Source organism: Melospiza melodia, chromosome 1 (genome assembly GCF_035770615.1).
Source record: "Melospiza melodia melodia isolate bMelMel2 chromosome 1, bMelMel2.pri, whole genome shotgun sequence".
NCBI lineage: Eukaryota > Metazoa > Chordata > Aves > Passeriformes > Passerellidae > Melospiza > Melospiza melodia.
The window spans coordinates 162,154,808-162,182,199 of NC_086194.1; the positions used below are offsets into that span (position 1 = coordinate 162,154,808).

The 27,392-nt window shown below is 43.0% G+C and overlaps 1 protein-coding gene across 15 annotated transcripts in view; it reads right to left on the reverse strand.

Moving 5' to 3' along the window:
* MTSS1 (MTSS I-BAR domain containing 1) overlaps window positions 1–27,392 on the reverse strand; it is a 125,640-nt gene that overhangs the window by 49,945 nt on the left and 48,303 nt on the right. Inside the window, exons 1-2 of one of the 15 annotated variants that reach the window (XM_063173927.1) lie at window positions 1,618–1,662; window positions 1,446–1,512 (exon numbers count right to left, since the gene is read on the reverse strand). The exons of 13 other annotated variants lie outside the window; for them this stretch is intronic. In XM_063173927.1, coding sequence (XP_063029997.1) covers window positions 1,446–1,449 — 4 coding nt within the window. In that variant the 5' untranslated portion in view covers window positions 1,450–1,512; window positions 1,618–1,662. Of the gene's footprint in view, window positions 1–1,445; window positions 1,513–1,617; window positions 1,796–27,392 lie in introns of those variants that run through there. One more of the 15 variants, XM_063174020.1, reaches the window with a different exon arrangement.

Below are 27,392 nucleotides of genomic sequence, written 5' to 3' on the forward strand. Positions count from 1 at the left end.
TAACACTCTGCTGATGTCGCTGGTGATATCCATTGCACTCACTGCTTTTGAAGTGACCTAGAGCTTTAGATGTTTTAGCATGGCTTCCTGTTATTTTATCTGTAGGTTTTCCTCCACCACCATCTGAATGCTTCTCCAGGAGAGCCACCAAGGCAGACACCACCTGTCCTGGTGACTCACAGCAGTGAACTGGATGTAAGGAGCATTAATCACTTAGAAGAGCCAGACCAGCATTTTCACAGAAAAGTGTTATCACCTTCATGAACCTGGAAGGCTCTTTTCCAGCAGAGTATGGGAAGATCCACCAGGCAAAGAGCCACATCCTCTCTCACTGTCTGTCAGAACCTTCCTGACAATGGCTGCTGCAGCTGGGGACAAGTGCAGGACAGTAATGATTGTTCCATCGAGGTGACACAGTTCCTCTGCTCACTCACACAGACAAGTTAATGGCAGAAAGAAACAGTCTGTTCTTTCCCCAGTCCACTAAAGCCCCTTTAGGCAGGACCAAGAAAACTCTGTCTCCTTTAAGATGCTCTTGCCCAATGAACAAAGCACTGTTAATTGAAAATACTCAACTTCCCTGGCTGTGGGAATAGGGACGTGAGCTCCAGTTTCACTCCTGGAATTCCTTGTGAACAAAATGAACTCCCAAATATCTATGACTTCAAATTGGACTCCACACAGAACACCAATGTCATACTGGTGATGTTTTGGGGAAATTTGTGCAGAGCCAATGCAATGTTTTTCAGCATGGTCTCTCTCATAAATGAACACATAGAGGTCCTCCGTGTGAGCCTGAATGATAAACATTCTGAGTCTCACCTTCAGAACACAGACCTCCAGAGTATCTGCTTGATTTCCCCTAGTAACTTCAGGCATAATGGGGTTGGAGGAGGAAAGGAGGAAAGCAGCACTAATACAGCTAGGATTATGACCTTTAAATGTTTAACTAGGAATCTATTCTTTGCAGTCAAGACAAAGCAGCAGGTGATTAGCTTCACTATGAGTCACTCCACTCCTGTAGCACCATAATTCAATGAGACATTTTAACAGCCTTCAATTTTGTTTGGGATCTGCTTACTAGAGCCATCATCCCCTAGCTACAATTTTGTTTTGCCTCACGAGCCACACAGGGTCAGTCCAGGTCAGTGCTGGATTGAAGGAGATGCCTCAGAGAAAATCCCAGATGCTCCACGAAACGGGCCTGTTTCCTGAGCAGGCACTGGGGTCTGGGAGAAGGTCTGGAGCTTGGGCCTGGATACAAGCTGCAAACTTCCAGCAAGCTACAATCTCTGTCTCACTGATCTTCACTTGCTCAGACTGTCAACTATCCTATCCAGCTACATCCAAAACACCATTCTTCACTTTCTGCTGCAAATACACTCTTAAGGAATTCTCTCATATCTCCAGAAATGGCTTCAACATGGCAGTGTAAGACTACTTACCCATCCTCACCTTCTGCCTGACCCATTCCTCAGCTGCTCTTATGGTATCAGGAAACTGCTGGAGAAACTGAATAAAATTTCCCATGTAATATGTAACACATAACTTCATTGTCCTTAAACCACACCTGGATTTCAGAAGTTATACAGGAAAGAATTTGAAAACTCCAACTACCTTCTTGACAGACAAAGCTTTTTCCACTTCTCCAGAGTAGCTTCTTTTTCCCCAACAGCTTGACAAGCAATTCTGAAAACAAAAAACATACATTGCCTCCTCCCCATAGCTGAGTCAGCAACAGCAAATTCCTGAAGCATGCCTGTACCCTGCTGGCCTCTGGACCCCTAGAATTGCTTCACTTTCCCTCAGCACTTGAGTTCACCAAGCCCAGGCACAGCACAGTGTACTCAAGTTGCACTCATGCTTGCAGCACCAGCCCCAGTTCCTGCTCCCAGTCCACAGGGTTACCAAAACACAAATATAAATTAGTGGGCAGAGCACATGTTTCTTTCATCACCCCACTGTCAAACATGCTTACTGAGAAATGAACTACACACACTGTGTCCTGTTCCAAACCTGCACCATTAGGCACACAGGTCAAGTTTTTACTTAAAAATTACCTTTGGTCACCTGTTACTTACCATTTCATAAGGCTTAGGGATCTCTTACAGGCTGCAAGCTAATAGGTAAGTGCTTAACCTTACAAAACATTTGCTCATGGGTTTTGATCCAGAAATCCTGGGTTCAAACTCCACTGCTGTGGTCGTTCTGTTTGTTTGGCTTGTACAGTTGCAACAACTTGGAAAAAACAAATTACAAGCTTTCCCAGAGAGCAATGAAACATTTTTGTTTCACAGCAGGTAGTTTGATCAAAGCCTGTTATTAAATATTTGTACCTCATACCTACCCTGGTTGTATTTTAAAGCCACACTGAATATGATAGCTTTATTTTTTAATCCAGATCAGACTCACCAAGACTCTTATCAGCATATCACTCGGGGGTTTGCAAGGAAAATATCTGTACCGTAAGCTCCAGCATGTATGAACACAGCTTCATTAACATAAACACTTTGATGCCAGTAAAACTGCATTTTCACTACACTGCTATTCACAGAGGTGTCAAAGCAGAGTTACTGCTTAATGGGCATAATATTACTGTGACACAGGGAAGCCCTAATGAGAGTTTTGCAACACACTATTGCAAAAGGGCCCCAGAACCAGTTATGACAGGAAGATCTATGTCTGAGACATCTATACCTATTTGAATGGGAGATATTTTGTTTTACAGGGGTAAAAGACTAACACTTTGTCCCTGTAACAGATAGTGAATCAAGATTTTAAAAAAAATCATCTCACACAACAAGAAAATAAGCTGGCCAAAAAAAGCAGGTGAAGAGTGAAGTCATGTATCAACCTCATGACTAAAAAGCAAGAAAGATGCAATCTGTTTGGCTTATGTCTCTTATATGCCATTATAATCTTGTACCTTGGTTTGGACAGTAACTGTAAAGGTGCAGTATGCAGGCACCACAACCTTTGCTGCTTCCAAAATCACCTTCAGTGCTTCAACCCCTCAACACTCCTACAAGAAGAACCTGGTGAGTTACCACAAGCAACCAAAATGCCCAAACACCTGTGACCTGTACAGAGCTGTGAGGCTCTTCTACCTATGAGATTTCATCTGCCCACCAGACGATGGCCAATTCTGAGATGGCATAAATGCCTTCAAAACTTGAACTGGTGACTTAGGGAGCTTTCTGCTGGAAAGAGGCATGCCACAGGCATCACAAGTGGAGGTTTAAGGGGAAAAAGTCTGAATAAAACATATGTTTGACAGCTAGGCTAGGAGAGGCCCTAAACCTTTCCATTTCAAAAGCAGTGCAATCTCTACACCACATCCATGTCCTAGGGGTGTGGAAGCAGATATATCCACGGCCTGGCATTCTGGGCACACTGAAACCTCAGCAGCTCTTGTCTCTAGTGGGTAAAACATAAAACTCATCATCAGCCTGAGAACAGGCACAGGTTGTGCTCATGTATGCTCAGCACAGGGGAGATGGTCCTTCCCTCCAGGAGCACAAGTGATTGGCATTTGGTCAATTAGTTCTCTATTAACATGCAGCCAGGGACCTGGTAACAAGAACATTTCTTTTTCTTCCTGATTTGATAGAAAAGACATTGAAACATGTTTTAATCTGCAACACAGACTGGTAAAACCAGCTGCCCAACAGACAGGCTTAATTCTCCTTGGAGGGCTTGAGAGCAGCTTTACTGCCTGCCGGATAAGTCATGTTTACAGCAGATCCTCAGAGCTGCTCAGCCTCCTGGATGAATTTAGAAATCAGCCCAGAGAGTAGATTTGCAGAACAGTAATTAGCACAGGAGACAGTGGAGAAGTGATTGAGAAGAAACATTTAATCTGTGTCAACATGGGGGGATTTGTCCAAACTTCTGGGCAGCTCATGGAAGAAAGGCAGAGAAGAATGAAACAAAAGGAAACCGCACTCTAAAACTACTTTCCACAGACCACCTTGAGGAGCCTTAATCAGCTTTGCAACATTTCCTCCTTCCTATTTCAGGGCTTTTTATTTTTTTTTTCTTTAATTTTTTTTAATGGTAAAGAAAAAAAGAAAATAGGGCAGGCCATGGGCATCCCTGGCAGGCAGCACACCGTGTTGCCACAGTGACTGTAACAGTACACGGTCAGTTGGCAGGCAGAGGATTTCCTCACTACTGTATTTCTGCTAATGAGTCAGCAAGTGCCTTAACTTAAACACACCACCAGCTTGATCAGGCTTGTTACTGTGCAACTGCACACCAGAGCAGAGCAGATGGAAGAGCTCCTGTTGTACCAGCTGGATTTAACCCCCCTACCCTCTAAAGCACTTCCACAAAAAGCCACCATAGGGAACACCAGCCACCATTTTCACAGAACTCAGCATCACTGTTTCCACCTCAGATGGGTTGCATCAGCATCAAAACAAAATAGAGAGATCATCAGAAGTTAAAAAGATTCAACTATGAACCCTCAGGTCAGAGGAGGATCAGGAATCACCAGGGAGTGCAGCTCCTTCTGGGTTCTTCTGAAATAAAACTGAGCCACAGCAGCAACACTTATCTAGTGCCTCTCATGTGAAAAGAGAGAACATGTCAAACAAGTTTCTGTAGGAAGGGTTGGTTTATTTGTACTTCTCTTCATTCTCAGGAGCTACACGTGTTTTTTTCAAGTCAGTAACAACCTGTTAGTGACATTTCAGTGACAGACAAAAATCAGCACCAACAGTGTCCATTCCAACACGTGCTCCTCCAGTTACCCCTAATATGTTCCCACTCCTGGATTTAAATTTGTGAACACAGGTCCCAGAGTACAAACAACCACTGCAAACTCAAAAGCATAGAAACTAAGAAAAACATTAATTTACCTTACGTAAATGGTTTAAGTACTTATATTCCTTAGACTTCAATATGTAAAACAACACATGCAGATTCATACTAGAGTTAAATATGGAGTTATGGACAGATCAAGTAGGAGGTGAACAGGTCTTCTTGCCAGAGATATTTATTGGCTTTCTGAAAATGGCAAATGGGCATTAACTCAGAAAGTAAAAAGTGGTTCAAGAAGAGAAATAACATCACAAGTAAAAGGAGATCAGATGCAGCCCTTTCCAACTTCCAAACTGACTTTGCCCCCTCTCTCATTTTCTAAGGCATTTCCCATCTCTATCTGTGCCTAGCTGAGAAAATTGAGTCTGACACAGCAGACAGTCTGCTCCCATTTGATGAAGGAACAGCAATTCCTGAAAAAAAAAGCAGGGCTAAGAATAGATCCCAGTGGTCAGAATAACTACATGAACTAAGTACATGGCACACATAAGATTTATTAGGTCTCACACTATAACAGCACCTTGAATCCTAATGGTGCCCTATTTGCTATCTGTGTCTGCCTTTAAATCAATGACAGAAGTTCACTTGGCATAGTAACATATAATGAGTTTCACCTGCAGTGGTTTACTTCTAGCCCTTCCCAATTCACTTGCGTTAAGCCAAAAACTGGTGGAAAAAAATGGAGACGTCCTGCAGTGTGTACAAGCTGGTGAGCCTGTATGGCTGCCAACCAATTCACCAGGCTGGGAGTGCTGCACTGTGACCAGCTCAGAATGCACACTAGGCATGTGAGTTACTCAATGACCATGGAAGGAACACTAACAGCAGGTAATTTTACCTCCAAGGACAGACTCCTTACTTGGAACCTGTGATCTGAACCCTGACAAATGGAGGTATTACAGCAATGGTGTTGCTGTTAGAGCCAGCCTGCAAAGGCTGCTGGACAAGGCACCTTGGAGGGGAACATGGGCTGTGCCAGGCAGTCCTGTTTGCAGGTGTGCCAAAAGGGCCATCAGAGAAGCCCACAGAGATGATGCCATGAAGGGCAGACTGTTACCACCAGTGATAAATGACCAAAGGAAACAACAGGGAGCAAAAGGGGAAGTGAAAGAGAGGAATGAAAAGCCTTCAGAGCCCAAAGCCACCAATGGCAGGTCTGTTCTTCCTCTTGTTTTCCACATAGAGTGGCTACACATCTGTCACCACAACCAGACTCCTCTGCATGGCAGGATCACCAGGGCTCAATCTCAAGGCCACAGAAGATTTTCACATCTTACAGAGCACATATGAGCCTCTGGTGCTCTGTATATTCAGTACAGGGGACAGTGACCCTCTAAGGAGGTCCCATAACCACCACCCCACATCCTGCTGTACAACCTGCCCTTCAAGGCTAAACATAGGCAATAGCCCAAGCTTGTTTGCTGTGGTCCACAAGCCTCTGTATTGCTCATCTGAATCAATACCACCACATTATTTGACCTAAAATAATATTGACACCTTCAGTTCACAAGCAGACACTTCCATCTAACGCTAGCTTTGGTGCTGCCTTCTCTGCTGGGAGCATGTCTCCAGTGCAAAAAGGATAGTAAACAAATTTATTATTTTATCATTTGGAAAGCTTTGAAGGTGAAGCAATATTCAGTCACAAGCAGTGTGCTCCAAGTAAAAGTACAGCTAAATATTCCAGCAGCCACTCCAGGGTCAGCATCATCTCTTAGATCACTATTTTCCTGATACATCATTAATGTGAATAAAACAAAAGAAAATATATGAAATCATAATAATCCTGCCCTTTTAAACACACCTAGTATTTGCTGGTCCTGCATCCCAATTGCAGGAACTTGCCTGGGATCACTGGGGAAACAAATAGATGGAAATGTTAGCTGCAAGATTTACATATTTTCTCCATGATGAAAAGGGTCCCTCCAGGGCTGGTTCAGACACAAACTACAGGGGATGAGGAACGTCCTGGCTAATGCCCAGGGGTCTGTTCTCATCACTGCATGTTCCTCAGTACAGCTGCCTACAGGATCTCTGATTTCTTCTATCTGTACAAGCCTCACTCAACCTTTGCTGGCTGAGGACAAACAAACCCTGATGGAACCCCAGAGCGTTCCCAACAAGCTACAGCTCAGCTCCTCACTTCTCTGGTTCTACAAGAGACTCATGACCAGCTCCCATGAGCTGTCTGGGAAAACAGTGATCTCTTCTGGCAGGCAGTGCAGGTCTTGGAGAGACCATTTTTGCCAGAAATCTCAGCAGGGAGAGAGGCCTCACAGCGAGAGGCTGGAAGGCAGTGATGGGATTTTGCAGCAGCTCTGAGCCCTCAGCACCAACAGTGGCTCTGCTGTGCATTTAGGATTATTGATTATCCTCTCCTAATCCCATGATTGAATGCCCAGGGCGAAAGAAAAAAAAATTGTATTATATACAGATAGATAGCTATTTAAAATCATTAACAGAGATTTATATCTCTGAGCCAGTCTTCTGTTCTCTGGGGAAACTAGACAGCTACACAGTAAGAGACTGAAAGCTACAATAAAATGAAAAAATGAGTTTCAATAAATCATTAAGCTAAAGTTTATAATGTTTATTTGCAATGTCATGTCCTCAAAATCTACAAAAGCAGATGTATAACTTTTTGTTTTTCTTCTATGAACTGCTAAACTGTCATGTAACTATTGCAAAAGATTGAAGCTTTTTTTTAAAGCATTGAGCATTAGGGACTGCAGTTTCTTGTCATGGAAGGGATGGATACTTAAATGCCAATTTTTATTTCAAAAAAGGAATGGGAGATAAAATATATCCAAATAAAGGTTTGAGGGTGAGGCTGTTCACCTTCTGCTGATGATCCAGCAGTTAGATGTGCCCAAAATTTCATTAATTTCAGATGTGCACCTCTGTGAGATTATTTTTACCAGTTCTGCTCCATCTTCCCTCATTTAGTCTCCTACACTCCATCCCTACATTTCCAAGTATATGACACATACAACAGGGCAAAGGCAGCAGCAAAAAAGCTCCTCAGCAAGGAAGGAAAGTCCTGTGAGCTGTGGCACGCCTGCCATGGGAGGGGAGGACAGGCAGAAAGCCTGGAAGAAGGCAGACTCATTTCAAGAGCAGAAGGGGTTTCTCAGGGTCAGCAGCTCCTTTCCTGCCCCCCTCCCTTGCACACAGCACTGGTTCTCCCCCAGCCAGCTCCGCTCTCCCTCCCCAGCCCCACAATAGCTGGGAGGATGGAAAGCCCAGGGCTGGGCACTGGAGGAGGAGGAGGATGGCCCTGCAGAGACCCCTCTGGGACAGCAGCTGATGGCAGATGCAGACAGCTGTGCCCCAGTGTCCTCCCCCACAGGCTGGGCAGGTGCACACAGAGGGGACATGTGGCCATGTCCCCAAGACTCAACAGTGACCACAACAAGGGGCAGCCAGTGTTGCATCCAGAGCAATGTGTCTGCATGATCTCTCTGTTAAAAGCTCAGCTCTTCCCTGGGCAGCTCCATGAACACCACTGACATTTTCCAGCCTTGCACTCCAACAATCTACAGGCACAGACCCTTCATCTCTCCCTCTGAAGTTCTATTACAGCCACCAGCCACCAGAGGAAGGAGAAATTAGCCTCAGGTATTTTAGGGATCCAAATAATTATATTAAACCTTGTTTCCATTTTTTAGAAGAGGAATAGAGCAGTAAAACTCTCTGCTCCCTCAGGCTTGACATCCAAAATTTTTTAGCATTTGCCTGTTTTACAGAATAGGACTTGCTCTATTCAATTTAGACCCAATCTGTTAATCTAGAAACAAAGGCATAAAAATACTGAAATTATGACTAAGGGGGACTTCAAGAAGCCTACACTTTACACTGTTTTTCTGAGATATTAAGAATAGACTCTAACATTTATTCCACTGTATCTACTGCTGGCACAAATGCAAAATTCAAAAGCTGCTGTGCTGCTTTTGTCTGCAGCTGCTGATGTGCAGTGTAACTGTGTTCAATCCTGCAAAGGCAGCTCTTTAAATGTTGAGCTGAAGCATGATTTCCAAAATCTTGGTCATACAAATCTGTGAGCAAATCTCTCAACTGCTCTATGCAAGCCCTCAAATTATTGCTATGCTCCAGTCCTTGAAGACCACCAAATTAACAAGCTCCAGCCCACATGACTAAGGTTCACAGAAGTTCAACCCCAGCTTATGTAAGAGACAGAACTTGTGTGTTTGCCTTTAAAAAAAGCCCACCAAGATAAATCCTAGGGTCAGCAAACATGCTGTGCAATACTTAACAAGAAAAAGCTGTGACCTTAACAGGATTTGCAGCCTAAAACTGCTCCTGAAGGCAACAAACATGACATGATCATTCTGACAGCTGTGACAAATTAGGTTTCATTTGCCTGAGAGCCAGCCATGTTCATTTAACTGCAATTACGGGCACATCATGATCCCCATGCTGGGGAAAGCACCCAGCCATGGAGCCAGACAGCAGAACAAAGCATCTTCTACAGATCAACCTCTGCAAATGCTGCTTCTCTAACAACACCAAGCCTTCAAAAACAAACACTTGTTAACATGCACCAGTAGCTTCCCCAGGTATTTATTGTGGTCCCTCAGCTCTTTTTCAACCAGTGGAACAACAAAACCTGGTTTAGATGCTTTAAATTCTGCATCCCTTCCCTGCATGCCTGGTTGTAAAATGCAGTGTTTGCAGGGGAACATGCTATTTATAGCTCTTTAAAGTTGGGTCCAATCCAGGAGATTTGAAAAGAGTTTCATCCAGCCTGAAATACTATTTTGAAAGACTAAACACATAAATTAATTAGTTTGGGGGTTTTTTGTAACTTGTCTTTATGCCTGAGAACATATCTGGACCTTGCAATCTTCAGAGCAAAATTCTGCATATTTACCCTTAATTTCATAAAAACCTTTTCCTTATCTGCTTATACTTCAGACCCACCAAAGAAGAAAGCTTTGATCAATTATACATTCACCATTTCAATGTATTTAGTTGCTGAGTTAATTTAAAGAAAAAAAAAAAAAAAAAAACACCTCTGGGATGTGTCCATCAGCTTCCTTGAAAATTCCTAGATAACAGATCCACAGTGAGTCTAATCCATTTAGACTCAAAACCACCACTCCTTTTTTCTTTAAGATATCATTTCTTTATTCCCAGGCAGGACCCTCCAAGCCCATGCCCTGGGTAGGCAGGAATGCAGGAGCCCTGGTCCGTCTGTCTGTCCCTCTGTTTGCTGTCGAGGCACCAGCTGCCAGCAGTAGCAGGTGTTTTCTGGTTCTCTTCTCAAGAGAAAGTCCTGGGCGCTCTCTGCAGAGGAATGCGGAGCTGCAGCGCGGCACGGAGCGGCATTCCTGCCGCCAGCGCAGCCCTACCGGGACGCCTTCCTGGGGAGGGAGCTGCCCTTGGGCACATGCACTCCAAACATTCCGCCAAATCACCACCTCATGATCGCTTTTTTTTGCAAGGAAAAGCTCGCTTATCAACAGCTGTGGAGCACTGCACATTTGTGCAGTACAGCAGTAATTAACAGGACAGGGTCAGCTGCTAGTTCAACGAGGCCGAAGGTTCTGCCCTGGCAGTACCTAGCTTCTATTTGATGTTTCTGTGCAGGGAAAATATTCAGAATTTACTTCCAGTTATAATTTTTTCTTTTCAAAGTCTTCAGTGAGCCAACTGAGCTAAAATTTCTGAAAATAATATACACAGGGGAGAAATGAAAACAGCAGAATTAAGAAAAACAAGCGGTGAAGTTGAGGAAAAATGTGGAAATAGATTTGTGAGAAAAAAAACTACAAAATAACCCATGACCAAAGCAAACAGCCATGTAACATGCCACCAGCATCTTCTGAGAAATACTTAGCAGTGAGGCATCACACAATGTAACACAAATTTGAAATTAAATCAAGTTTTCTTCTGATCTTCAAAGCCTTATAAATGCATTAACCTTTACTCACTCCGTCTAGTCCTACATATCTACAGTGAATTAAGCTTAAATAACTGTAAGATTCCATCATAGACTCCCTGTAGGAGTGATTTTTCTCATCCCATTGTACACTGGGAATTTTTAGACAGCAGTTTTCTCATGGTGGAGACAGATGACAGCACCTAACATGCTCCAAATGGGAACGTGACACAAGCAATAAAGCAGCCACCCAAAACCTACTCATGCTGTTCATGTTTATGATGTAAAGAGTTATGTTTATACTGATAAACACAGCTTTTGAAAAGGTTATTTCCCTCCTCCTCTGCAAACAGAAAAGGTTAACTTCATCATCTGCTGCACACACATCAAACCATCATGCAAAGGAAGGAGCTGCAGAGCGCAGCCCTGGATTCCTCTGCACCAAAGGACCTCTCGGAGGATCCCAGCAGAATGCCCCAAAAACCATCCCAGGGCTAGACATACCTGCCTCAAATTCCTCTGCCTGTTTCTTTACAAGACTCAATTTTAACAGCAAGCCTCCAAGTTACAGTTGTAAATTCAGAGCTAAAACCCAGCTTATCTTTTTGTTTATCGTAGTCATTAACAGTGTTGTGACAGGAGAGTTCCTTCTCTGCCTGCTTTCAGATTAACCCCACTGACACAGCTAAATCTCAAAAATGTACTTATTCAGTGATAAATGAGTCCTGTTATGCTGATAAATGAGTCCTGTTATGTATCCAGCTCAGCTTATTATTTATATATATTTTTAATTACTTTTTTTTTGATAGGGCAGGAACATCATCACTGTAACAGTAAATACAGCAGCACTCAAGCTCAACTGCTGCCTGTGAGGTGTATCAGCAAAGTTCAAAACAATCATTTCATCCACAGTCAGGCAAGATGCTCAAAATGTAAGAGGTCATTTCAGCAAAGCCCAGAGATGCAGGAGCCACAGCTCCTTTGACAGTTGCCTGGCAACGCTCTGCTATCTTTTATTCATTTATATTATTTTCAATACACTTATACTTATCCCCAGGTCTCACCCAGGGCTCACTGCAAAGAGAGTTCAGCATTTTCAGGCACTGAGGGTGTCTCTTCACTGCAGATCTTCTGGAAACAAGTGAGTCCTGCTGAGAAGAGCACAGGACAGGAGGGCTTTCCAAGGCCAGAGTCTGGAATGGGCTGTTTGCTCCTTCCAGCCTCAGTTCTGCGTCACACCATGCACTTTGTCAGGATGTTTCCCAACAAATACCTCTTATGACTGCTGCCTTTCGTCAGCATCCAGCCAGCCACTCAGTGCATGCCACGAAGACACAAGCTGCACAGATTTTGTGAGCTAAAAATATCACTTAATGGGAAGCTACTGCAATATTAAACACATTTTTATTCTGAAATAAAAAAATCAAGTTTATTCCCTTGTCAATAAAAACAAGGCAAACTTTGAATTCAAGAGGACCTTGATTTGTCACTAGGTTTTCCAAATGAAAGAAAAAAAATTCAATTATTTATTTCTGGAGAGCGAAATCTCCCCTTGTCCCACATCCTCACTTAAAGAAAAAGAAAACATAACCAATGCCCACACAGAAAACACCCTAAAGCCCTTTGGGCATGTTTTGAAGAAGCTATTTAGAGTAAGGAACATGGGCATTCTCTGTCCTTCTATTTATAATGAGGCTCCATCATCCCCAGGAGCCAAAGCAGAATGAAAATGGGTCACATATCTAATTAGCACTATTGAAGCGTGAAGCCCAAACATCCCTGAAATGTAATAGATTTCTTTTTTTTTAATAACTCCAGCTTTACTAGAATATCCCACAGTCACTTATGTCAGCAGCCAGAAGCTTAAAAAAGGGTACCATGAAGCAGGCACATATCCAGCACCATGCTGCTTTACTGCTGGGGAAGGGGAAACAGTGCTTTAGACAAAATCTGATCTATTAGCTATAAAAATAAAGCAGTCAGTTGGTCTAGCACAGCCTGTTCTTTAATCACTTTTTATTGTTTAAAAAACAAAACAAAACAATATAATAAAAATAACACAATCCTCTTGACTACAAAAACTATGCAGATCCACTAGCATGGACGTGGATGAAGCATATTGAAGGAGGGCAGCTTCTAAAGCAGACAAATGGACAGACACTGGTGGATTCCCCCTCCCTCTCACCAAAGATGCCACGCTGCCCCCTGCTCTGCCCCCTCTGCATGTTTATTCAGAAGCTCCACAGCAAGAAGCCCCAGCTCTGCCCTTGGTTCTGCTCCTCACCACCCCTCTCTCACACACAGCACCTGTCCAGGGGCTGTCACAGACCATGTCTGAATTCCAGGTGTGTGCATGGCAGGGAGCCCTGGGGAGCTGCTCCTCCTGCTCACCCAGAGCAGCACAGGGGATTGCATGGGTTGGTCAAGGGCAGGAGAGGCAGCTGCCAACTTCTAGCAGCACAGATGGCTCAAACCTGCACACTGGGCTGCCATACTTTGCTTTCCCCTCTGTATCCATAGCCAGCTCCTTGCTTTTGCCTCCCAGGGCTTGCTTTAGCTTCAGGCAGGCTCAGCCTCCTGTGCCCAGCACCCAAAATTCATTTGTTTGGGTGAGATGGATGCCAGTGAAGCTGTGGGAACCCAGCAGCTCAGGCCCTCCACCCAAAAAGGCATCCAGGGAAGGCTCTGACATGCAAACTCTCTCTGGTTGTGAGCAGCACTCTGCACTGCACTTCCATCAAAGCCAACAAGCCAGAAACACCACTCACCCGTGAGGCTTTGGAAGTCACTACAGACTCCTGGGAAAAAAAAAAAACTATGAAAAAAATCAGAGGGGTGAATTAATTGAGCCTGCAGCTGTCTGCTCTACATATGACATGTCACAAAGTTCATGTTGCTGCGCAGGATTTTTTTTTTTTTTACAAGGTACGAGCAGGCGAAAGCAGTGCAAAAAACAGAACAAAGTGTTTACTCTGCTCATCCATGGCTGTGCTTTCACCCCACAGGCAACTATGTCTTTTCCAGGACTTGGCACATGAACATTGTGATGCATCTTTTGCAAAAAATTCTGTAGTTCTGCTTACTACAATGAAAAGATTTTCTCTTTTATTCTTTTTTTTAGCTTCTTATGTCACAGTTGAGAACAAGGGATGCCACTGCATAGGAGTGAAACACACAGTATATTACTTGGTTTTATCTATAACTTCTTGATCTGCAAATAGAAACAAAATAGACTCTCAGATATTGAGACATATATACAAATGCACATATTTTTTAATTGCATGATATGGTCATTCACAAACCACCAAGTTCTCCAAAAGTGCTTGGGTGCAACACAAGTTATAGGTGAAGCAGAGCAAACAATGCCCAACAGCAAAGCAACAATGCTCAATGCTCTATATCAATGGTGGAGATCAGCAAAGGCTGGAGATCACTGGTCCAGTATCAAGACCAGATCTTATGTTATCACATCTGGGGTAATAATCACCATTTTTATCACATGTTATTGTGAGAATTTCAATTACATTAGTAAAAATACAGCTTATACCAGAAGTTATTCTTCACAATTTCTTCTGTAACCAGAACTTGCTCTTGGCTGCAAGGACACTCAGCCACTAGAAATCTCTAAGTGGTTCAAATGGTATAATGCTTGCTGTACCTACTTTTCCCCCCCTCAAGCAAATTGTTCAGCAATTTCTTAAAGTGGCTCCAGAAGTCCTGACACCATTTCCTGAGAAGCTCAGCATCCACTGAGGCTCTCCCTCAGCAGCTCACTCCACACACACTCCTCAGAACGGGGCCTCCTGCTCAAACACCCAGCTGGAAGATGCCTGTGATGTGTTCCCACCATGTCTGACCCTGGGACCCCTCCAGGCTCCAGAAGTGCCTTTCAGGGAATGAAGCCCATTCTCCAAACCAGCCTCCCTGCTGCCTGAATTGCAGGTTTGAGGCTCCCCACACACAGCAATGGACACAGGCTGTGAGGAGCCAGGAACAGCATCCAGAGCCTCCACCACCAGAAAGCTCCATTTACTATGGAACTAGAAATAGCAGAGGGGAGGCTTTCAGTGGAAAATGTGATGAGAATAGAAAGCAAGAGAGTAAAAGCCCTGTCAGCACATTTCATAGACAGTCTTTTTAATGAGGAGATAAACAGATAAAGCTTTCAATCCATGTATGGAGGTTTTTTTTTTAATTTGAAAAGAAGCTAACCAAGCACAGAGGATTCAATATAAAACAAAGGCAGAACAAAACAGTTTTTGACAAGGCCTAAACAATATGAAAATTGTCAATTCTAGTGCCACAGAAAAACCAGAGGTCTCCTCCACTCCCTACCCACCCTATTTATTTTTCTGTAATTATCTTTTCCTTTCAAGTAGGTGACTGTGCAGTGAAGTTAACAAACACACAAACCATCCCCAGTCCTGTGTGGGCCCCCCAACCTTTGCTGCAGCAGCACAAGTCAGGGCAAAGCCTGGAGGAAGCTGAGCTTCCCTGCTGGAGTCAGCTCCATCCCACACAGTGTGGATCCAGACCTCCCCAGATGTCAGAGCTCAGTGTGACAGGACTTTGTTCCCATTGCACAGTTCCCAGCTACACTATCTGCCACCCTCTACAACCATTTGATGTGCAAAGAGCCTGCCCTGCCAATAACATAGTAACTGTTTCTTAATCTGATGCAACACATGTAAATCTGGTGTAAGCAGAAATTCAGCGTTCAAAAATCTGCCTGAAGCTACTAAGGAACAAGAGAGATTTGTTTCACACGAAGATGATTTTATACACAGAATTTAGAAAACATGAGATGGGACCCAGAAAAGTAACTTTGCCAAGGAAAGTCCTCTCTTCACATGCCACACAGCAAAAGCAGAATTCTCTCCCACCATGGTTTCTTCCATCATAACCTGGAATAGTAACCTCAGAATGGGAAAGGGGAAGGGGGGAAGTGGTGGCAGCTTAACTCCAGTGGCCCCTTGAATGTCCCCTCCCCTTGCTGCTGACACTCATCCTTTGGGGGGACTCCTCAGATGAGTTCTCTCCCATGCACAAAGCCATTAAAGCCAGGAGCCTCCAGTGAAAGGCTTTATATCCTCCTTTTATCTTCTATGCTGTGCTCTCCTGGGTAGCTTCCAACACCTTCACATCTCATATGTGGCACCTTCAAAGATAAATTATCTAGAGGGGCTTTCTGCACAACCTGCAAGTACCACCACAGCTTTATCCCTGCTCTTCTAAGAAACCCCATGCAAACACAGCTCAGGACTTTTCCCCAGACAAGGTTATATATACATATCCAAAGGTTATGTATACATATCAACAGCCCAAACTTAAAAATGGAGACAAACAAGTTTAATATACAAAATCCAACTGACGGTCATACTTGACAGAAGATAAATATTGTTGGGGGGAGAGGGTATGTTTCGGATGCTGTATTTCAGGTTAGCAGAAGATGACTGCATCCTAGAGAATCAAGCACAGAAACCCACTACAAACACAAATACACTTAAATATGAGACACTGCTCCCAGATATTTTCAACAAACTGCAAATCTACTGTATATTCAGACATCCTGGATAGTCCTCAGGAACCATTTTCTTCTGTGTTAATATTCAGGATTTGGAAGTTCCACTCTGTAGGAAGCTGCACAATCCTGTAACCTGTTACCCAGGTTGTACACAACACACAATTTAAAGCATGTAGGTTTTTACTTTGAAGCAGTTAAGTAGGGTTAAAAACTGCCTTCTGCAGATAGTTATTAATATAGAAAAGTAAAATTTAATCACTGACTACACGACAGATGAAATAAAGTCTAATGTGGTTTCTAATTTGTAACAGCTGGGCCAAAATTATCTCCAGACATTAAGGGTGATGATGAGAGCAGCAGCCACACCAGCAGAGCCCTGCAGAGGGGCATTGCAGAGCTGGGCACTGCAGGGCTGGCAGTGCCTGTGTCCCTGCACAGCAGAGCCTGTGCTCAGAGCTGCAGGTACACAGCCCACGGCAGGGGCTCTGTGTGTGACTCTGTGTGTGCTCCCCACTGTGCAGTGCAGGCTGAGCACATCCACCCCAATTCTCCCATTCTCCTCTGAGTTTGTTAAATGCTTGCTAGAAGGGTGTTCTTCCCAGATGGCAGTGTAAATAAATATCTGAGTTTCTTTTGGGAATTTTTGCTTTCTTGCTTCTCTTCAGCAGAAGTGAGTTGGGTCAGATTTACCAGTGGATCAAGGAAAGCAATAAATTCATCCCCACTCAGGCTTCCAAATCTGAGATTTGAACAGCCTGCCCAAATGCTCTGGGCACAAAAGCTTCCCAGTCAAATCAAGGAGATCTCATTACAGGAATTTCTATGTGAAATTCTGATCTGAATTGAGTAACAGATCAGGCAAGATAAAGAGACAGGGTGTTTTCAAAAACCTCCTCAAAAAAAACATGCTCTCTGAATAGATGCAAAAGTTACTTAGGGCTACAAAGGGATATATCCAGTGATTGCTCTTGAGACAACAGAGTAAAGCCCAGATGAGGGCAAAATTGTAAAATTAAATACAGCAAGGTCAACCATCCTAATTTATTATAACAGTAGGCCAATCCAACATGAAGTATGATTGCTCTTTTTCTTGCATCTAAACCCTAACTTTCAAAATACACCCTGTACTGCCTTCCTCCAATACCATTTTTTAATTTGTACACTGACTTTAGTATTGAAAAATCTGCATATGTTACTTAATTTTTAAGGAAAGGAATTCAGCAGTTAAGCACTTTTTTTTTTTTTAACTGGGTATTTCAACTGGTCCAGAGCATTCACCTCTTACTCCCATGAAAAGAGGAATTTTTTAATGGACTTTGCTTCAGTCCCACTCGCTTTCATGGTATATATCCACAGCAAAGAAGTTTCTCCACAGATGGAAAATTTCCAGCATTTGCTTTCAGGCTGCTTATCATGAAAAATATAGATGTATTCCTTAAATATTATATGAATCAGAGCCAGAACTCAAAGCCAGAAATAATTACCTTCTCTGGACAACATTCAGCAACCCATTCCCTTCTTCTCCAGCCTGCCAGCTGTCTTCAGAACAAGCAGCCATCCTCCTTCTTTTAATTACCCTTTCATTTGTTTCTTGTGGTTTAGTCTTCTCCCATTTTTCTCCTCATCCCTCCCGCTCCAGCTGTTTCCAGGAGTCATCCATGGCTCCATCCCCCAGGCTTTTTGCCCTCTGCACTCTGCTCAGCTTCCTCCTGGGGAACCAAACTCCCACTGAAATACTTTTGTTGTGATCAGCTAGAGTGAAGCATCCTCAACCACTGAATAAAGTATTTGTGTTTTCAGTATTCTCATATTCAAACATAAAATAAACAACTTCATGTGGATGACTCAAATTAGCTCTTCAGTCTTGTTCCCTGTCTTACATCTTGGATCACTTGCATTTTTTATTGAGGTTCAGGCATTACTTTAAGAGAACCACTGCTGAAAAAAGGTCACCAAGTCCCCTCTAGCCCCATTTCCTGATCACTGGGGACACAGCCACCCAAATGACAGGCCCAGCCTTGGGGGGCTGCTTTCTGCTTCTCAGCTCTTTCTCCTGATCCTGACTTTCCTCCTGAAAGCAGCAAAGATGGCTCTTCCCATCCATCTGAGCACTGACACTCCTAACTAAGTTTGGGTTTTGGTATTTGATACATGTGTCTTGTTGCTTTGTTCAGACCTGGCTTTCCTTCCACTAGTCTGGTACTACCAATGACACTTAAAATCATTGCTTGCATTCTGGTTTTTGACTTCTTTTCTTTCATCAGGCTCATGCTATTTCAACCTTCACAGACTGACTACACTGAGCTATTGAAATTATTTTTCTCCAATGAACTCACTGTTCATCTGCCATGTACAAATACACACCTGTCTGTTCTCACAGCTTTTGCTGTGCTCAAGTCAGCTGTCACCTATCATATCCATACTGTTATCATGATTATATATATTTTTTATATATGGACTATTTCCACACTGCAAGTCTGTGGGGGGAAAAAAAAACTTTCACCAGGTTCAGCTCTGTACAATCTTGACTAAATACCAGCCACAAAGTAACCCTACATTTATTAAAAACTAGCCACAAAATAGCTCAAAAATATTCCCAAATATTATTATAACTGAGAATACTCCCAAGTATTTCATAAAAAACATTCCCTGTCTAATTGCTGCTTTTTTTCTTTGGAAGGCAGTCACTAATAGCAACGCTGATACTAGCATATGGAGCAGACTGCAGCATTTCAAAGTTGCCAACAAGTTTAAACAAACAAATTGCAGGAATTAAAGTTTAAGCAAAACTTTCTTCCCAGAAACAAATACTGACACAGGATACAAAATATGAAAATGCCAAGCCAATACAAACACCAAAGGAGACAAAACAAAACCAGGCAGGAATTCCATTTTTACATAAGTGACAGCAGTTTTGTATCTGGATCACAAAGGAACCGTTTCACTTCTTTAAAATGAAGAGTCTGTCCCCTCAGGTGGGCATGAAGCACCTGGCAAGGCTGGGGAGGATGATGCAGAGCCCTGCTCTCCCCTGCCCAGTGACTCACCAGGGAGACACTCGCCAGATCCTTTCAGGTTTTTAATTGTTTCACACCGGGCAGACTGGCAGCTCCTGGAGGCAGCTTTTCCTCAGCTTTTCCTGTAAATGTGGTGCCAGGAGATCACAGACTGCACCAGTGGACAAGCCTTGGAGGCAAAAACCTGGGGATGCAACTTCAATGATAGAGATATCTTTTGATGTGACCTACAGGATTAACCATAAGCCTGGTGTGACTAAATATGTTATTTGCCATCTTTATTGCCCATGAAGGAAAATTTAAGGACAGCCCTACTTCCTTCACTATTCCAGGCCAGCAAAAGACTGGACTGGAAGTAATATGCAATACATTTAGGCCCTATTTCACAACAGCCAGTTACTTTTTGTCCCTTGTTTGGACAGATGTTGAAGTAAATAACTGCTAAGACATTAATAAAAAGAGTAATTCAACTATCAAAAAATGAATAAAAAGCAAACCAGGCATCCTTAGTATTTTCCTCCCAACAAAGGCATTCTGTAGTCCTCAGTTCCCAGTGAACTGCTGCCAGCACTTAAACAGCATTTCCATTTGCTGATGCAGGCACAGGCAGAAGGGAGCCCTCTCTGCAGGGAGCCCTTTGAGTTACCCAACACAAGCCAACAGAACTAAAGCACCCATAGCACCTCAATCTCGAAGAATTGTCATTAAAGCTCAAAAAACCCAAGCAGAACAGCAAGCTCAGGCTGAAGTAAGGGCTTTCATTGCTAGAAGGGGCTGCTTTAAGAGCATGCTGAATAGAACAGCTAATTTTTTCAAGTTATTTTGCTACAGGACACAATTACTTCAGACTAGCATTAAATCTGACCATTGAAAACAGAGAAGCAAGCAATAATGCAGATCACAAATAACCAAATCTTACTCTGTGACCTTTTCAATCAGATGCTACATAGCAACTTATCTCTGTTGCAGACCATTGGTATCATCAGGGCTGCTCCATAAGATACTTTCTACAGTCCAGTCTAATATTACATCAGCAAGTCAAGTGAGGACACAGACATTTGACTTTCTCCTTTAATTGAGACTTTGCAAAAGAGGAGCAATTCCTTAGGGCTTTTTGCCCTGCTCAAAGGAGGCCATCATATTCACACTTAACTAGCTGAAGCACTTAGAGCCCTAAGTGGTCCAGGACCAGGTGGTCTCAAAGACATTCCCCATGGGCCGTTCTACACTATCTGTGCAGAGCAGGGTCTGGGTATTCAGTGTGGAACCAGCAGCAGTTCCACGTGTTTTCATTCTAACAGTCAGTACACAACAGACTGGCTTCAGTTCCTTCTGGCCATATTTTCTAGAACTTTCAGAACTTTACACACACCCTGGCTCTGCCTCAGCCCGAATGCTGCTGGCGGAGAAGCTGTGGCTGCACACAGCTCCGTGGTGGATGTGCAGCCCACTGCCCCAGGCAGCACTGCACCATCACTGAGAAGCCATCCAGACAGCAGTGAAAACCCAGGCTGCAGGAACACACAGGCTCCAGAGCCCAGGCAGACACTACTCAGCTTAATTGCCTTCCCTGTTGTTCAGCTTGCCCCAAAGCCATCTGTCCCAGGCTGCATTCCTTCAGCTGCTTGCTCATGGTGAGTACCTGCTCCCTGAGCTGCCCTCAGTCACGTACACAGCTCCCTGCCCACGCTCTGCCTGCCTGCACACACCGCAGCTCCTCTCTGCTCAGGCTGGGTAACATTACACTCCAGCTCAGGGCTGAAAACAGACTCACACAGCTCTGACAGGCCACAGGACAGTTTAGTGGAGGGGAAAAGAGCATGAAGGGTAAAAAGGCTAAACTGCCCTATAAAACCACTTTGCAAACTCATAGGAGGAAACTTTTGTTAAGTATTAGGGGATTTAAGCAATGAGAAGTCACATGCCTAAATAACCCTGTGGAGTTTTACCCTCATGCTGAGGCTTGATGGTTTGAGCTTTATTGCAGCATAGTTATCTTCTTGCACAACTGCAGGCTGAACCTGGGAAGGAAAATCAGCTGTGCTGTACCCTACCCAAAAGGAGGAGGGGCTGTGTTTACTCAGGTCCAAACAGCTTCACAGAGCCCACACTGGTAGCTCCTATCAGAAGCCACAAGATTTCCTCAGTATACACTGTTTATTATCTGTTATAACCAATAACAAGAAATCAGGCACTGTGCTTACAGGACAGACAGGAGGCTGCTCTCCAGTGGTCTGCACAAGGTATAAAATATAACTGCTACCCATTTCTGTCCCTGATAAAGCTCCCAAGATAAGGAATCACAGCATCTGTAACTTTACACTTGAGGACGGTGGAAGAATGAATCATTCAAACACACACAAAAACTTTTTTTTTTTTTCATTATTAGCCTCACATGGCCATTTCTGCCAGAGAGACTGGAATAACCCAGATGCAGGAATTAAATTCAGTTTCACTTCTCCCTTGCTGTTACTCAACATTAAGTTCTGCTATTAGTGCTATGCAGAAACTTCATTTTTCATACAAATGCCTGGATCTTCATTCCCATTCACAGCACCCCAGTGGCAACAGCAGCTAAACAAAGGACCACCAAAGCAGAGAACATAAAACTTTGGTACTGCTAACATAGAGCACATCAGGCATTTTAACAAGACTAAACAACAATAGCTACAGCAAAACCCAATCTCATGCCCATTTATCACTGCCTGCATTTAAGTCTGTTGCAGCCTGTCAAGTATCTGGAAGCTCTTCCTGCCATCTGTTTCCTTCCTCCAAGGGTGGTGCAGTTTTCCATGATTACTCTCTCTCTCTCTCTCACACATATAAAAGTCTTTATTTCTCTGACTTGTAAGAATTATTCTTGAAGAGGGCTATGAATTTTCAACCTGCCTGTGCAGCATGTCATTTGCTTGGATTGATAAAATTCACGGTTACCTCCTCAGAATAACACCAAAATCTATTTTCCCCACCCTTTCTTTGTGGACTGGCAATATTAAACCCAGCCAGTTAAAATGACAAGAATTTACCAAGCTGTTTCCAGAATGCAGTGGCTTGCTGCTTCCACAGAAAGCTGTCACAACAATTACCAAACCAATTAACAACAACTAAGCAAAGGGACAGATTTGTAGAAAGATTTGCTCGAGCTTCAGTGCTGAGTGGGAGTCTTATTGCTGCCCTTTGAACACCAGAGTTTACAACAGATTGTAAATGGTACCTTTTCTGCAGCGCTGAGATTCCAGCAGATGAGCATCTGCCTCCTTTCTGCATGTACATATTGCCCTTTTCCTCACTTCCTACAGAAGGCACCTATGGATTTTACTGTCTCAGGAAAAAGGCTGCCCTACATATTTACTGATCCTTTCAGAGTTTTACAGCAAATAGCCCTAAATGTTCATAATCATCTATTTGTACTTTTAACACAGCCTCGTTTTCCCATAATGTGGAAGTTATATTACATAGCTATCTGTCCTTACACCAACAAAAAAAGTCAGGACTTCTAACTGTAATCAATACTCTAGCAGAATTAAAAATCTTTTAAACAATTTACTTTCTGCAGCTATTAGCTTTGATAACAAAAAACCAGGAATGGACTGGCTACCTAGCATTCATTTTACTTTTTGTTTTATACTGCAGCCCTCCTACAGAAGTAGGACAGGATTTCTCACAGGAAAATGTTTTCATTTTTAACCTGAGCCTAAACTTGTAGTGGCACATTTACATTACGAATACCATTGTAAAAGAGTCAGCAGAAATACTCTGATGTTAATATCAAGTTTGAAAGTAAAGACAAAAAAATCTCCTTAGAGTATATTTTGCAATAGAACTTCAGGAAGCAAAGAGGAACACACACAAAAAACATCCTGCCCTAGGTGCATCTGCAGCATTTGAGAGTTTTGATAGTTATAATAATGTGTTTACATAATCTCACTGGAAAACATCAGACCAATCTGACCTACATGTTTTAAATAACCTGTTGCTTCTACTTGATGGAGAAGCTGGTATTAAACTATTAAGCTAATAGAGCTGACTACTGTTTGGGTTTTAATAAGATCTGGTGCAGCTGATAAAACAAGTGAGAAAGAGTTTTGCAAATGGAAGCTTTGCATGAAAGCCTGGTCATGGTAACACTAACTCAATTTCCCCTCTCAAAAGATCAGCCATGAAGCCAGCACACTAAGCTGACTTGCTCCATCTATAAAAAGGTATCAATATCCACCCATATTCTAACAGGCTGTGGAAGCAAAGGCATTTAAGAACAAAGATGTTGCTCACAAGGGTGTTATGCTTCGCTGTTCATATAAAGAGAGCTGAGCCTTATCCCAGTTCCCCATGTTTTGAATACTGAAGACCTATTCAGCATGAAGGACCATAGGCCATGTTAAAGCAAAAAACCAGCAACAGAATTCAGCACATCTGCCTCCAGAAATGCACAAGTGCATAAAGAAGCCAGTGCTGAAACGTTTTTAATTGTGAAATTGTGTGGGAAAACTGGGAGGAGGCTGTGTTGTCAGACAAAAGGGAAAACAAAATCCAAGCATTCTTTGAATTAACTCCCAACTGCCAAGCACTGCTTGCCTCCCTTTTTCCACCCTTACAACCTCCCCACTATGAAAGAGTAGCCCATGCAGCCATCCCTCTGTGCCTCCCCTCACAGCACTACCAAGGGCGTTTGTATCCTCCAGGACATCAGCCCAGCATCACTTCTTTCCCAAGAACAGAAAACAGCAGCAATTCACAGGATCATTAAATAGAACACTGGGATATGCTGGACAAATGAGCCCTGTGAGACTGGGAATGCTACAGAGCTCAAGATGACCTTCACAATTTCATCTGTGACCATGGGTCTGGCTGGAGCGGCTGCCTCTGCTTATTAGAGGAAAGACTCCTGTCTGCTCTGTTCCCAAATTCTCTTCCATCTCCTAGCTCATCGTTCTGCAAAGCCAACACGATTCTTTTCAGACAGCAATGCCTAAGACACTTCCCAAGGGATTTGTTTCACAGCATTTCCTGCATGCTGCATCTGCCCAGAGAGAGTACTGAACTGAAGGACCAACCTTGATTAATCCATCATTTTTACATCATTTTTGCATTTTTACAGCAAAGACTTACCTGTCTACCATGACAGCAGCATGGCCAACATCAACAGTAAAAAGGTACTGCAAGTAAAGAAATTGAGCTGTCTTCTAGCTTTTCAGTGTTTATAGCACATTCAGTTCATGTTTTCACATTCTCCTGCACTGGAATTCTTTTAATCAAGACTTTAGTAAGATTCACAAAAAACCTGAAAAGATCGTGGAAGACATGATTTGAATACAAGCCCAGGAACACTCCGTATTTGCTGCATCCCAAAAAGGCCACCTTTAAAAAATAAGGGCTTTCTAAAATAAAAAGCAAGTAGCATAGCACTTTTAACTCCTAAATGGTACATCTGCTTTGGGTTCAGATGTTTGGTGTGAGCTATGCTGTCTGCACAACCCTAACCATTGCCTGCTGTCTGCAGTTCCCTTGAGGAATGTAATTAATATCAAGTTAAAACCCCACCTTCAGCATCAGGGAGATAATTGAAATCTAGGCAGTCCCAAGACTCTTCTCAAATTGAGAAGTTGCTAAACCAAAATGTAAAGCTGCAGCAAGATGCTTATATTAATTATACTAACCAACCACCAAGGGGCTCCTATCTAAGGGCTGTTTTCCATGGATAATTCATGGCAGCTTTTGAATGATGGTCCATTCCTCAACAACACACACAAGCTGGTAGAGCTACTTCAGGCTTCCAGCATCAAAGTGCAGTGGCTGCTGAACCCCCTAGAGGAACCAATCTCTTAAAATACTATCTTTCAGTGACTCCTTTGTCAAAACAAAGGGGCATTTCACAGCTTAGTAGTTTCCAACAAAGTACTGCCTTGTAACACCCTCAAACTTTCACCACTCAATGAAGACACCCATGAACTGAAAGTCTGAAATTTCAGGCAAAAACATCTCTGAACTTGTTTTTAAAAGATACTTCAGTGTTCAACCACTTTTTGCAATGCCTTCCCTACTAGGTTTTGGGTTTTCCCCTTGAGGTTCTGTCCAGCCAAACTTTTCCCACCTCCTCTATATAAAACTACATAGTGAGTTACACCAATACAGTGAATAACTATGCCCCCTATATATGAGCAAATCAATTTAATTGACCACCTACAAAGTTAATCAATTAGATTAACGGTTGACCTACTTGAAAAGGGGAAAAGTATTTGATAGTTGTTTTCTGGAAAACAGAATGCACAGAGCATCACCATATAAATACTCAGGCAGTCCAGATAAAGCATGCTGAAGGCAAAGGACATGCACGATACTGGAAGAACACTGGGCTCAGTGGGAGGCAAAAGACTCCATTTCATATTGATGCATTTACTTGATGTTTGCAGTCTTGGGGGAGAAGCAGCAGGACAAAGGTTCTGTATGGTATATGAAAAGCCATCTCAACACACTGAGATTTTCCCAACAGAGGCAGCTCAATGATCAAACATCCCTTTTTGGATTTTTTGAGCCCTCTTCAAAGTTTGTGGCTTAACGAAGAGAGGAGACAGGAAGAAATTGCTGCAACTCCCTTTTCCATGGTTCCTCTCTCAGACAACCACATGAACTCCACAAGCCCATGTTTCACACTGTTGCATCTATGCCCTAATAAGCCATTTATCCTGCAGCAAGCTGCAGCAGGAGAGGTTTATCTGCATTCACCCTCAACTGCAGCCAGCAGTAATCTCACTGCACATACTCCTAGGAGCCCCTGCTTCTGGGCAGAGATTAATTTACTGGACATATGATTCTCTAAACCACTTTTTCCTGTTCAACTGACAGCATTTTGGGGATATACTTTATGAAAGCTGATTCACAACACTACAAACTGTGTGTTTCACACCACTATAAACTGTTGGGGAAAGGTGTGGGGCTTTCATTGTTGCTTTTTTTTGGGTTTGGAATAAAAAGCTTCACTGGGAGAAGCAGAGCCCAGATAAAGGTTAGAAGTTCATGCTCCACAACTGAGTGAGCAAGAGCAGCTCAGCACCATCAGCCTCCTCACAACACTATAGCCCCTCAGCCTGCAGTGTGGCTTCACACCTGCATCCCTGGATTAAGGCAGTGACTACAGAGCAGAAAGCCCATTTTATTGTTTGATGAAAGGCTCCTGTGGCAGTGCCATGCTACTCAAAAAGACCTATTTGTACTGAATGCTGGAGCCAGAGCAATCCTAGTAAGTCATTCCTTCAGATATTTGTCAATCAACAGATGGGTACACTGATGAAGGCTGCACTGTCTCCTGGTGAAATGTGCTTGCTTTCTGTGCACTCAATCTGGAAGTTGTAATTCTAGCTCATATCAGACTATGTGTAACATCACTTATAATTAACAAACCTGAAAAGCAGCAAGTAATTCTGAAAGACAACTGAACAAATGATGTCAGGTTTTATGACAAGACAGTTGCACCAGAGGCAACGCATCAAACAGCTACATGACATTAAACTTTCTTCTGAAGAAACACTCACCTGCTCCCTTATTAATTCACTTACTTGATATTTAAGAACTGACAGTGCTGAAAAAATGTGTCATTCCATTAGATGGATAGCTGTCCTGCCTCAGGGGAAATGCTGATAGTGTAATGGAAAGAGTTCCAAGGCTGCTGTGTTGTCAGCCTGGGTCTGCCCTGAGCAGCTGTTCAGAAACCCCACACAACCATTCCTCAGGAAACCACAGACACAACAGCACAGCCAGAAGTTTCCAAAAAATGAAAAGCATCTCTCAACCCCTCAAGAGAACCTGGGTAAATGGAGAGAAGAACAGACAAGGAGGAGAAGCACAGGGAGTAGCTGGGAATCAAGGCCTGCTTCTGCTGAATATCCCTTGAATGAGGAAATTCCAGACAGAGGATATAGGGAAAACAACTCTGCTTTGCAAGGTAAATTAGAACAATTCACTCAGGGTTCCTGCTTTGAAGGCAGTCCAACATATTTCATTCAATATCTAATACACACAGAAAAAAACCCCATTTATTATTTGTATTCTTATTTACTCCCAAGAACATCCTTTCCTTCCAGTTACGTCGTGCTTTGCACTGGTAGCTAGAAAGGTGTTAACACCACTG